This window comes from Eptatretus burgeri, chromosome 7, assembly GCF_056783735.1.
Source record: "Eptatretus burgeri isolate ZD-2024b chromosome 7, Ebu_testis_v1, whole genome shotgun sequence".
Taxonomy (NCBI): Eukaryota; Metazoa; Chordata; class Myxini; order Myxiniformes; family Myxinidae; genus Eptatretus; species Eptatretus burgeri.
In genome coordinates this window covers 107855399-107869524 of record NC_140967.1, presented here as the reverse complement: position 1 = coordinate 107869524, position 14126 = coordinate 107855399, and the positions used below count along the sequence as shown (strand labels likewise).

The 14126-nt window shown below is 38.8% G+C and overlaps 1 protein-coding gene and 1 long non-coding RNA gene across 2 annotated transcripts in view; both read right to left on the bottom strand.

Annotated features, from left to right (window-relative positions):
- Positions 1 to 889: 889 nt before the first annotated feature.
- LOC147024059 (iroquois-class homeodomain protein irx-1-A-like) overlaps positions 890 to 14126 on the bottom strand; it is a 103734-nt gene continuing 90497 nt past the window's right edge. Inside the window, exon 4 of the mRNA XM_085890232.1 lies at positions 890 to 1245. Within this exon, the coding sequence (XP_085746358.1) occupies positions 1110 to 1245 (136 nt within the window). The 3' untranslated portion in view covers positions 890 to 1109. The remainder of the gene's footprint in view (positions 1246 to 14126) is intronic.
- Positions 9394 to 10745, bottom strand: LOC147024061 (uncharacterized). Its single transcript, XR_015059767.1, has 4 exons — positions 10518 to 10745; positions 10266 to 10424; positions 9956 to 10013; positions 9394 to 9672 (listed from the first exon to the last, which is right to left on the bottom strand). It is a non-coding gene; the product is annotated as an uncharacterized LOC147024061 (long non-coding RNA).

Genomic DNA, 14126 nt, shown 5'->3' with positions numbered 1-14126 from the left:
AGTTTAGATTTTATAATCAGCTTTTTAGATCCTCGTGGAGGATCTCTGTCTTACTCACGTTGTTGTTCTTGTGGACTTTTTTGTTTCACAGCCTACAGTTTTCATCAAAACTTCCTGAAACTTGGCATATATATGTAAAAATACCCTGCACAGACAGTAACCATCTCCGATTTTGAAAATTCCTCCAAGAAAAAAAGTTATGACGGCAAAATATCTCCTCTAATGGAAATCGCCGAAAAAATTATCTCTGAAACTAGGCAAGCTTTTTGAATTCTGTTTGCGGGAATCGAACAGGGCATTCGCAGAGATGAATTACCGCACATATGATACATCACTATGACGACATATCAATTTTTTATGACATTATTCCTATTTTTTGACATTTTTTGTTTCACAACCCAGAGTTTTCATTGGATCTTCGTGAAACTTGTCATGTATATGCAGAAAGCCCACGCGCAGACAGTAACCATCTCCGATTTTGGAAATTCTTCCAAGAAAAAAAGTTGACGTCATAATATCGCCGCTAATGGAAATCGCCTATGCCATTATCTCCGAAACTAGGCAAGCTGTATGAATTTTGTTTGTGGGAATCAAGTCGGGCATGAGCACAGATAATTGATCGCAAACCTGATACATCACAATGACGTCATATTCGTTTTTATGACGTCATCATTAACAGGACGAGGATCTTAGCTCATTTGAGCTTGTTAACTCCATATTCAACTTGTTCATTGAGTTAACCCAAATACTAACGCACAGGGGCTTCACCGGAGTGGTTGGGACGTAAGGGTGGTTGGGGTAATGGGGGGAGTAGGGGCAAAAAAACAAAAAAACTGACATTTCTCTCGCCATCCTGTCTCTGGAGAATGATGTGCAGAGCCTGAGCGAGATCATTGTTTTATTCGAGGGAAAATTGCCTGTTACAAAGAAAGATGCACGTGCATTATCCGCGCTCTCGGAGAGAGCCGCCGATGAGGGAGATGGATGGTGCGCGAGCGCATCCCGAGAACCACCAGACTCGCTCTCCCCCAACTCCCCCCATCCTTTATCCCACAATAGATTGCTACCGTTCCGAGGTTACTTCATATGACCTCATTTTTCTTGTTCCTTCACCGCCGGGGTGGCCTGAAGCGTGAGCTCTCAAGGAGGGAACGCGCGTCGTGCTCGAGGTTCGAGAATGTGATGTGAGTGCTCCGATCTGGTGCGGGTTCTTCAAGCATGTCACTCCGAGTGTTCTCTTCCTCGCTGCACGAACAAGGAAGGGAAATCACAAGTTTAAAACAAACTGCGACATGTCTTAGTAGGTGGCCACTGGCCACCCTTAGGTGATGATTTGAAAGCTCTTCTCAAGGTCTGCGCGAATCCTCTCTTTTTTGTGTTGTAACATCCCAAACGATTCAAAAAACATCCCACGGGTATTGTGGGTCCAAATATGATTCTTTTGGTGATTTTACATGGGGAAACAACATCTTACATGAGAAATGTACACTGCGTGAACCGTACCCTGATGTTCAGTTCTCGGGTGGATCCCCAAGTCGGTTGCCTTACTTAAATACACTATACCTTCTACCTCATCCACGACACCTAACCTTGTACAAGATACCTTTTTTTGTATACCTTGTCGAGGCTCATATAAGAGCTAACACACAACGCACAGCAAGAGGGCATGAGACAAGAGGGGTAGGAGTGGAAAGGACAAAACAGTGGGGAACAGAGACATTAGGAGATCTGTGCAAGGGAGAGGGATGGGCCAGGGAACATGGAGAATACAAGATGGACATTATGGACTTTCAGGAAGGAAAGCAGGGAATTTGAAGGAGGTGGGTTTGGGTGGATTAACGAGGGTAGAAAATATCGAGGATTTGGATGGGGGATGATGAGGTGGTGGCGAACAGCTGTTTTGAAGTCCTGGAGGGAAGAATGAGATTGAATCGAGTGAGGGAGTTTATTCCAAAGGCGGGAAAAAAAAGAGGAATGAAAGAGTGAAAGTGAGCAGTGATTCTTGATTTTGGTAGTTTTATCAGAAGGGGGTTGTTGGCGGACCTTGAGCGCCCTGCGGAAATGTGGTGTGGACAAATAGCAGAGCGAGCAGGGGGGGAGGGCGAGGCTGGAGAGGAGATGGTGGAAGACAGAAAGACCACCGACCAGCCTGCGGTGAGAGAGTGAGAGGCCCAAAGACTCAGCCTCATCGCAGGAGATACCAATGATCCGAAATGCCTTGGTTTCCACAGCGTGAAACCGAGGAAAGTGGGAGGCAGGAGCACCAGCCCAGACTGGAGAGCAGTACTCAATCAGGCTGTGGACGAAAGCTTTGTAAGTGGTCAGGAGCTCAGGTGGGCCGAGGAAGGACTTTGCACGATGGAGGGTTCCCAGTCAGCGACTGGCTTTGGAGGCCAGGTTAGAAATGTGGCTTTCCCAGGAAGGATCATGGCAGATCGTGAGATCAAGAAGCATGAACCAAATGACTTCTTCCAGAGGATTGTTGAGAAAGTGGATGGGGTTTTTTCTAAATGGTCCTTTCAGAGAGACACAGTAAGAGTGTGAGATTTGTCCGGATTGAAAGACATGTTCCACGTGTTGGACCAGTTTGTGATTTTACCCAGATCTGCAGTGAGCGAAGAAGTTGCTGCTTGCCGGTCTGAGGGATGACAGATGGTACGGCAGAGGGTGAAGTCATCAGCAAAGAGATACAGAGGATTTTCCAGAGAGTCGGAGAGATCATTGATGAAAACCACAAAAAGAACAGGGCCCAGAAGGCTATATGGGGAAACGTTACACAAACAGGGTGCCAGACTGTGTCAAAAGCACATGATATGTCCAGGGATACGGCTCGGATTTCCTGTCTGGCATTGAGGACCTCCATCCATTGATGGGAGAGCAGAAGCAGCATATCCAGGGTAGAGTGACCTGGTCTGAAACCAAATTGATGATTGGAAATCAAGCCATTGGAGAAGAGGAAGGATTTCATATCTGAGGCGATGATGGATTCCATCACCTTGCTGATGATTGGGAGAAGGCTGATTGGTCTGTAGTTATAGGGATCTGTTTTTGCACCTTTTTATGCAGGGCAGTGATGTTAGCAGATTTCCAAGCAGATGGCAGATGACCTTGGGCAAATGAGAGGGTGAATAGAACAGAGAGAGGGTGAGCAAGAGCAGAAGAGCAGGCTTTGAGGACACGTGGGCTGATGCCGTCTGGACCGGTTGCAGAATCTGACTCGAGGTTTGAAAGCAAGCTCTCCACCTTGTCAGGAGAAAAGGATACAGAGTCCAGGGACAGTTGGGTGCGACTGGGTAAAGTGGGTAGAGATAGTGATGGGTTTAGGACACAAGATTTAGCTGCAAACACCGAGTTTAGACATTCAGCTTTATCACATGTGGAATCAGTAGTGCGGCCATTTGAGGTAAGGGAGGGGATGGAGGGGGAACATACACCAGAAACAGATTTGATTAAACGCCACCAGGATTTTGAGGAGGGAGAGAGGTTTGAGAGTTCAGACTTGAGATGAGAAAGATGTTGTTTTCTGGCTCTCCTGAGGGTAGATACACACTTGTTCCGAGCTTTGTGGAAAGAACTGAGATTGCCCTTAGTTGGGTTTGCTTTCCATGAGGCAAAGGCAAGTTGTTTCAGGACAACTGCCTCGCCACAAGCTTCAGTAAACCAAGGGCGGGAAGAAGGGTAAGACAACTGAACACGAGAGGGGATAAATCTGTGCATGAGGGAGAGCAAGTTTCTTTGAAAGAATTCCCAGGATGAGTTGATGTTTGAGAAAGTAGTGATAGGAGACCAGTCTGTAAGTTTGATGGCTGCTCGGAGACCCTGCCAGTCGGCTTGAGTGAAATGCCAGACTCGACGGCGGTGAGGTGGTTCTCTGATAACAGCCAGAGAGATGTCCACTTTGACAAGGATGTGGTCAGAAGAACCAATTGGAGCGAAGGAAGAGCAGCAGATATTGTCAGGGAAATTTGTCAAAATCAGATCCAGAAGAGATGGAGTACCATTGGTTGAGATCCGGGTCGGGAAGTTGACCGATTGAGTCAGTCCCAATGAGTCGCAGAAAGCTTTTGCTGAGGTGCCATGGCAGGTGAGAGAGGTACCCACACCTAGCCAACTGGCGTGATGACAATTGAAGTCACCACATAAGAGGAAGAGAGAGTTTGGATGAGAAAAGGTATATTTGGATTTTGTGATCATGATAAAGTTCTGTATGGTCTTAAAATTAGATTTCAACTACAAAGGAATGATAATGAAAATAGATTGCTTTTTGGTGTTGGTCGTGCTTTTGGTGAACAGAATAAATTTGTAATTGAGGAGATGAGTTGGTATATCAGTGAATATACTCCTAATCTTAAAACAGAAGAGATGTTGAATCGAAGACTTAACTCAAAGAAACCACTCAGTGTATCATACCTCAAAAGAAGATGTCAACACGTTAAACTCAACCAAACTACTTATACGTGGAATTTGGGTGTTCTGGAAGGAAAGCCACGATATCTGTGGATCATTTTTAAAAAGCCAGATGGTGATACTGCGACTGATAAGAATAATGCATTGAGTGATAATGCTAAGGTGAAACAACTTCGCGTTTCTCTAGATGGAAAATTTTATCCACGAGATAGATTGGAAATTAATTGGGAAAAAAATGATTTTGCTGAAGCATACAAGTCTTACCAAAAGGTGTGTGAAAGTAATGAAAATAAAGAACCTATTTTGGATATGACAGCATTTAAAAGTTTGTATACAATCTAAGCGTTTGACCTGAGCGCTCAAAAGGAAACTATAAAGTCTAATCGAGTGGATACTTCCCTATACATTGAAAGAGGAGAGAGTGAAGAAGTTGATACATATTCTTTGCTTTTGGAAGAAACAGAATTGCAGATTAATACAGATAATGGTGTGATGATTAGTCTCACATAATTTTTTGTTAAATAAATGAGTGGCAAAGTACCAACTGGGGTATATGTTAATCAAATCAATCTTCATAAACTATCATCTTTTGTTCAAAATCAAAAGCCTTGTACGATTAACGTTAATACAATTCAGAGAAAAGGAGCAGTAAGAATTGATGTTTTGCTCACAAGAGAACAGGTTAAAATCTTGAATGACACTGGCTCACTTAAAATTAAAATGACAAAGCCAATGTTGAAAAAATATTCAATAAGAGAGACGAGTGGAGGATTTCTCCAATTTCTAATTCCTTTATTTGCTGGTTTAAGTGTGGTTGGAGCATTGACGGGTGGTATTTCAACAGCGGTGAAAATTGCCAACGAAAGGAAGGCTCAACTCCAGGCTCAAAAAGAATTGGAAAGACATAACAAAGAGTTGGAAAAACAAATTAGTGGAAGTGGTGTAATTGGAGATTTTGCTGAGAAACTTGAAGGTCTGCCTGATAAAGCGAGATTGTTAGTTGGAGATATGCTTTCTTCTATAGCACAAGCAGGTGTAAAATTAACGAAAAGAGCTATTGGATTATATCTTTCTAATAAATAAATGAGCATTGATGAGTGGTTTAAAGAATTTGGAAAGAATACAACATCAAATTTACAACTTGTCAAATATTGTAAGAAATTAAAAATTTATAATGTGGTTATTTGGATGAGAGATGAATTAACAAATGTGCCGAAACATACAAAGAATATTATTATGAACTTAGAAGATAATAATGGGAATGGTTCTCATTGGGTTTGTGTTTTTAATAGTCAAGACAAATATTATTTTGATAGTTTTGGTCTTCCACCACCTGTTGAAGTCATAAAATTCTTACAGAATGGTGTTTATCAAACATTTCAAGTCCAAGAATTAAATTCCAAGTGTTGTGGTCAATTATGTCTATATGTGTTATTTCAACTCAACAAAAATAAAAAAATTTATGATATTATTTTTAATCTAATATAAATGACTTATGTTGGTAAAGATGGTTCTATCTTTGGTGTATCTCAAGAACTGGATATTGATTTATCAAATTATTACACAAAGGCACAGGCTGAACGACATAAATATAATATAACCAAAAATATTAACATGAAAAATGCTTATAAATTAAAAAATTATCCAAGCCCGACTGACGCGAATGACTTGGTGAGATTAAGCGATTTATCACAATATATATATATATATATATATATATATATATATATATATATATATATATATATCCTTAAATAAAACGGCCGTGTATTCCAAAGATACAGAAGTGTTGATGTTATCTCCAGGTCATACAGAATTCACAGTTCGAATTAAAATAAATTTTTTAAAGAAGGGCGTATCATTTGTATGAGAATAGAACAATGGGGGTATGATATGAATGATTTAGGGTATAATTGGCAATTTAAAATTAACCTCGAAGACCTGGAACAATTAAATCAGTCTCGTAAGGAAGAATATTATCCACTTGGTATCGAGAATGAGTTTTGTGGGGCCACGATTAGTAAACAACAAATAAAAGAATTTAATAAGGGTAAATATAATAATGGTTTTGCCCTTGTTTATCTCATGAAAACAGAAAAAAACAGGATTATATATAATAAGTAAGGAAATACAAAATGATTTAACTATGGGAAGATGGGGAGGTGTTTCGTGCCATAATATTATTCTGACATATATTTCTAATACATAAATGACAGCAAGAAGGCTTCAAGAAAATTATCATTTCTGTGTCCAAGCATATCTTCAAGAAAAGGGTATTCGGTATTTTAATAAATATGTTCTACAACATAAGAATGAGGTATTTTCAATAAAAGATTGGCATTATGCTGATGTTGATAAACCGACAACTTTAGATTTAATGAAAATGTTAAATAATGAAAAAATTATAAAGTTAAGAAAAGGTAAGGCTCATTTAGAAATTCAAAAGAAATTTTATTGGTTTTGCTGTTGTAAAAAAAATTATTTTGGATACAGGAATAACAAGAAATCCTGATGAATATATGTATGATATTCTATGGGGTGTAAGCGATTCAAGGATAATAAGGGATGAGGAAGGAGTTGAAGAAGAGAGGAAAGAGGAGAAAAAGGAGAAGAGAGAGAAGGAGGAGAGGGAGAAGAAAGAGAAGGAGGAAAAGGAGAAGAGAGAGAAGGAGGAGAGGGAGAAGAAAGAGAAGGAGGAGAGAGAGAAGGAGAGGGAGGAGAGAGAGAAGGAGAGGGAGGAGAGAGAGAAGGAGAGGGAGAAGGAGACGGAGGAAAGAGCGAGACAAAATAAATATCAAAATATGGAAACCAGTGAGATTAAAAAAAGATTGGTGGTATTACAGAAAATAACTCAACCCACCGAGGAGGAAAACAAAGAATTGACAAGTCTATTTGCAATACTTTCGGCAAGAATATTGACATCGACAAGATATTCATTTTAATTCAAGTTTTTCATTTTTATTTTTTTTCTTAAATAAATGGAGGAGAGAGTGAAGGCATTTCTAAGGATTCTTTATGTTTTAAAAATTAAGATTCAAATGTGCATGTTGGAAACTAAAAAGGTTTTTGCACTCTGCAGGAATTTTTCACATAAATAAATGAGTTATTGTCTCAAATGTAAAAAGAAAACTAATACTAAAAATATTTCATATATTAAAAGTAAAAATAACAGGGTTATACAAAAAGGTATATGTTCGGTGTGTGGTTCAAAAAAAAATCAATTTATCTCCAAACACAAACGAGGAGGAGATATACAAAAATTTTTATCAGGAAGTAAATTTACAACTACTGGAATACCAGGGGAATTACATCTTCCAGGGTATTCTTTCTGTGGTCCAGGCACAAATTTGGATAAAAGATTAGATGAGGCAGACAATCCTAAATCCTGGAGTCAACCCATCAATAGAGTTGATGAAGTGTGCATGTGACACGATATTGATTATGGGAATACCACAACGTTGGAAGAAAAGCATGAAGCTGATAGAGAAATGTTGTATAATTTGTCTCTGATACAAAATCCAACCTTGAGAGAAAAAGTTGATCGGTTCATTGTGAAGAAGATGATCAGTGCTAAATTGAAACTTGGACTTGGAAATTCAAAAAACTTATCGGCTCTAATGATGTCATTAAGACTGAAGAGCAATTAGCTGATGAATTACATAAACCAATATTCACAAAGTTTCAGAGAAGGAAAGTTTATTCCAAGGAAGTTGATTATATCTGGTCTGCTGATTTGATTGAACTCAATAATGATAAGGGGTACAAGTATGCTTTAACCGTTATTGATTTGAGGAGTAGATACGCATGGGTTGTACCATTAAAAAACAAAACAGGTAATACTCTTATGTTAGCCTTTCAACAGATATTTAATAAAAGTAAGAGAAAACCTAAAAAATTGTGGACTGATGAGGGTAGAGAGTTTTATAACAAGACATTTATGAATTTTCTAAAAAATAACAGTATTACATTATACAGTACATTTAATGAAGGGAAGGCAGTTGTTGTTGAACGTTTTAATCGTACCTTAAAAGAGAGACTATATAAAAAATTCACACAATTCGGTTCACAACAATGGTCATCTTTTATTCAGGATATTGTGGATAAGTACAATGACACGATTCACACATCAACAAATATGAAACCATCAGAAACATTTCCAAAATTAAAATAGGAAAAAGAGATTAATGTCAGAAAACCTAAGTTCAAAGTTGGTGATATCGTAAGAATATATAGGTGGAAATCTCATTTTGAAAAAGGTTATATTAAAAGATGGACGAACGAACTTTTTAAAATTGTTGATGTAATAGATACGGTTCCTTGGACTTATAAGATATATGATTTGGAAGGGGAAGAGATTTTAGGTTCATTTTATTCACAGGAATTACAAAAGACAAAGATAAATTGAAATTTTTTGACTCCGCCCCTTTTTGACTCCGCCCACACAAAACGCACCCACATAAACCCCACCCCACACAAGCTCCACACAAACCCCACCCCACACAAACCCCACACAAACCCCACACAAACCCCACCACACACAAACCCCCCACAAGCTCCACACAAGCTCCACCCATATTCATCATATTCACATAATTAGTGATTAGTTAATTAGTTCCCCACACACAACATGTTTATTTAATTAAAAAATTATCCACCCATCCACCCATCCATTTATCCACACAAACCTCATCCACATAAGCCTCATCCACAAAACCCTGCCCACACAAGCTCCACCCACATAAACCCTGCCCACATAAACCCTGTCCACACAAGCTCCACCCACACAAGTCCCACCCACACAAACCCCACCCACACAAGCCCCGCCCACACAAGTCCCACCCACACAAGCCCCACCCACACAAGCCTCACCCACACACACCCCGCCCACACAAGCCCCACCGAAGCCCCGCCCACATAAACCCCACCCACACAAGCCCCTCTCACACAAGCCCCACCCCCCTCATCCCCCTGTGCGCCCCCCCCAATGACCCACCACCTCCCTCATCCCACCCCCACCCTTCCCCACACACACACACATGGGGAGGGGAGGGGTGGGATGAGGGGGTGATGGGTCATTGGGGGAGCGCACCTACCCCCCCTTAATGTCTTGATCCTTTTTTTGAAATTCAAAATCAAGTAATTGTAAACAAAACAAATATAATTAATCAAAATTGCAAATATTAAATATTCATTTGCGAGAATGTATAATCTTTCCCAGCAATCTTCTTCAGATGTCTTGTGATGTTGAAACTCAGACACCATATTCTGTTTTGAAACAAAAAGTGGATAATAATTAGGTTTTATAAAGATAATTACATGGTAATATGAGTAAGCCTGGTGTTGGTTCTAAGTTCAAACCTCGTTGACCACTGAATTAACACACCAGGAGGCCGACTCAGCCTGTCATCCTTTCAAGGCCAATAAAATGAATTCCAGTGTACTGGCAAAACCGCGTCCAAACTAATGATGCAACCAACATAAGACGACATTCCAAAGAGAGAGTGATATTAATAAAAGAATAACTAAATAATAATTCAGAAACATTTACCTCCAGAAAATCATGTGTTGTACCAGATTGCTTCAACAGCTGATGTTGTGTGATCGAGCTGAAAAAAAATAAAATAATAAGTCAAGGGTATAGATGGAGAGACAGACAGAGAGAGGTAGGTAGAAAGACAGACAGAGAGAGATACAAAGAGACAGACAGGGAGAGATAGAGAGAGACAGACAGGGAAAGAGACACACACACACATACACACATACACACACACACACACACACACACACACACACACACACACACACACACACACACACACACACACACATACATATATTCACACACACACGTGTCTCACCATTGGTTTAATTTATTCGAGATCAGAGGCCGTGATAAGACTTCGTACCAGTCATTATAAATGTTTTTCAATTCTCTTCTAAAATCATTGACCTCTTCAATAAGAGCATTCATTTGATGCACCTCATCGTGATATGTAAACTCCACTTCTTCCAAGGACCTGCCAGGAAAAAATATATTTTTTCGCATTATCACGATTTAATTTATAATCAATTGCTTCATTGTTCAAAGAGGAAACCATACACAAACTTACCAACTTTGTAGTGAGCTGTTATCTTCATCGGAAGAGAGTGAGTCCATGTCTCAGTTTTTTTTTTTTTACCATTGGTACAAGATGGCAAAAAGATCAGAGGCCGTGATAAGACGTCGTGTCAGTCTTTAAAAATGTTTTTCAATTCTCTTCTAAGATGATTGACCTCTTCAATAAGAGCATTAATTTCATGCACCTCGTCGTGATATGTAAACTGCTCTTCTTCCAAGGACCTCCCATTAACAAAAAAAAATATATATATATACATATATATATATATATATATATATATATATATATATATATATATATATATATATATATATATATATATATATATATATATATATATATATCAGAATTATCACGATTTAATTTAAAATCAATTGCTTCATCGTTCAAAGAGGAACCTATACACAGGCTTACCAACTTTGTGTTGAGCTGTTTTGTTCGCGGAAGAAAGATCGCTCATGTCTCAGTTGTAAAAATGAAAATCCCGTCTGGCAGAAACTTTGTCTGGCGAATCACTTATAAAGCAACGATGAGGAGATTGCTTAATCATTGGGTGTGGCCACAGGAAATGCCGCTTCGGGTGAGACAGCTTGGAAAATAACTGGGAGATATGTTCTCAAATTGTATGAATCATTTTTAAAACATACTTAAAATACCCTAAAATGGTTTTGATTCAAATGTTTTCAGTTCGTGTTCTGAGATAAAATATAAACACGAGACCTTGTCTCACAGAATAGTTCCTGTTTTTTTTCACAGCATGACTGTCCAAAAACACTTCCTCATTTTCACAGCACGACCGTGTCAAAAAAACACTTCCTCATTTTCACGGCATGAACTGAAAACATTTGAAACAAAACTTTTTTATGGCGTGGTTTATACACAAAAATGATTTGCAACTCGGGCGGTGGCCAGATGAGATCATTAAGAGAAGTTTATCATTTCGTAATGGCACAAAAGGGGTATCTTAAAAAAATATAAAGATTCAAATGTTTTGTTTTTCAATATTTTAGATGGGGATTATTGTGCAAAGAAAATTAGACTATTGAAGGAATTTGAGAATGAACAAATCTTTATAGGTTCAATGAGTGAGCTAAACAATATGCATCGGTTATTTGATAAAGAGTGTCCCGAGGGTTAGACGTTTCAGATATTTCTTTAGAATCACCTTGAACAAATCTTTATCTTATTGTATGGATTATTTGAAAAAAAAAAGTGTCCCCAGGTTAAAAGGGGAGACAAATAAATATACCTTGGGATAAAAAGGGGGTTTATTTTTAGGGAAAAAAAATGAATCGCTGAAAATCCCCCATTCATTTACATGGGGAAAAGTGAGCCAGAACCAGTATATTCACCCTACTCTGGTGTGCTGTACATTGTGCACTATACCTAACATTGTGTAGTGGACATTGTGCACTATACCTAACCTTGTGTAGTGGACATTGTGGACTATACCTAACCTTGTTCATTATACCTTGTATGCCACACCTAACCTTGTACATTATACCTTGTATGCTGTACCGAACCTTGTACATTATACCTTGTATGCGACACCTAACGTTGTGCATTATACCTTGTATGCTACACCTAAACTTGTACATTATACCTTGTATGCTACACCTAACCTTGTGTATTATACCTTGTATGCGAAATCTAACCTTATACATTATACCTTGTATGCTACACCTAACCTTGTACATTATACCTTGTATGCGACACCCAACCTTGTACATTATACCTTGTCTGCTACACCTAATCTTGTACATTATACCTTGTCTGCTGCACCTAACCTTGTACATTATACCTTGTATGCTACACCTAACCTTGTACATTATACCTTGTCTGCAAAACCTAATCTTGTACATTATACCTTGTCTACTACACCTAATCTTGTACATTATACCTTGTCTGCTGCACCTAACCTTGTACATTATACCTTGTCTGCTACACCTAATCTTGTGCATTATACCTTGTCTGCTGCACCCTACCTTGTACATTATACCTTGTATGCTACACCTAACCTTGTACATTATACCTTGTATGCGACACCCAACCTTGTACATTATACCTTGTCTGCTACACCTAATCTTGTACATTATACCTTGTCTGCTGCACCTTACCTTGTACATTATACCTTGTATGCTACACCTAACCTTGTACATTATACCTTGTCTGCTACACCTAATCTTGTACATTATACCTTGTCTGCTACACCTAATCTTGTACATTATACCTTGTCTGCTGCACCTAACCTTGTACATTATACCTTGTCTGCTACACCTAATCTTGTACATTATACCTTGTCTGCTGCACCCTACCTTGTACATTATACCTTGTATGCTACACCTAATCTTGTACATTATACCTTGTCTGCTGCACCTAACTTTGTACATTATACCTTGTATGCGACACCCAACCTTGTACATTATACCTTGTCTGCAACACCTAATCTTGTACATTTTGCCTTGTATGCTACACCTAGTCTTGTACATTTTACCTTGTATGCTACACCTAACGTTGTACATTATACCTTGTATGCTACACCCAACCTTGTACATTATATCTTATACTCGCATAACCTGCGCTCTGCATGACATGTTGGGGTGGGTGTGTTTGAGAAAGGAACTGATGCAGAGTATCAGTCGTAATTTTACTTTAATGCAGAAAGTGGAATACGATTTCACTGTTTCAGAACCATTTTATTTTCTTATTTTTTGTACCATGCACCTCATATGGTCTTTGAGATAATGTAAGCCGAATATCACGTTACTCGAGCGCAGAACAAAGTCGAAGATAGCGCGACACGAAACCACAAACTCGGAAATAATATATAAGATGCTTCACCTAACCTTGTATATTTTATCTTGTATGCGAAACCTAACCTTGTCCATTATACCTTGTATGCGAAACCTAACCTTGTACATTATACCTTGTATGCGAAACCTAACCTTGTACATTATACCTTGTATGCGAAACTTAACCTTGTACATTAAACCTTGTATGTGAAACCTTACCTTGTACATTATACCTTGTATGCTTCACCTAACCTTGTACATTATACCTTGTATGCTACACCCAACCTTGTACATTTTAACTTGTATGCTACACCGAACCTTGTACATTATAACTTGCATGCTACACCCAACCTTGTACATTTTACCTTGTATGCTACACCCAACCTTGTACATTATACCTTGTATGCTACACCTAACCTTGTACATTATAACTTGTATGCCACACCCAACCTTGTACATTATACCTTGTATGCTACACCTAACCTTGTACATTATACCTTGTATACTCCGCATAACCTTTTGCATTATACCTTGTGTGCTACACCTAACCTTATGCATTGTACCTTGTATGCTACACCTAACCTTGTACATTATAACTTGTATGCTACACCTAACCTTATGCATTGTACCTTGTATGCTACACCTAACCTTGTACATTATAACTTGTATGCTACACCTAACCTTATGCATTATACCTTGTATGCTACACCTAAACTTGTACATTATACCATGTATGTTACACCCAACCTTGTACATTTTACCTTGTATGCTCCTATCTAACCTTGTACATTCTACCTTGTATGCGAAA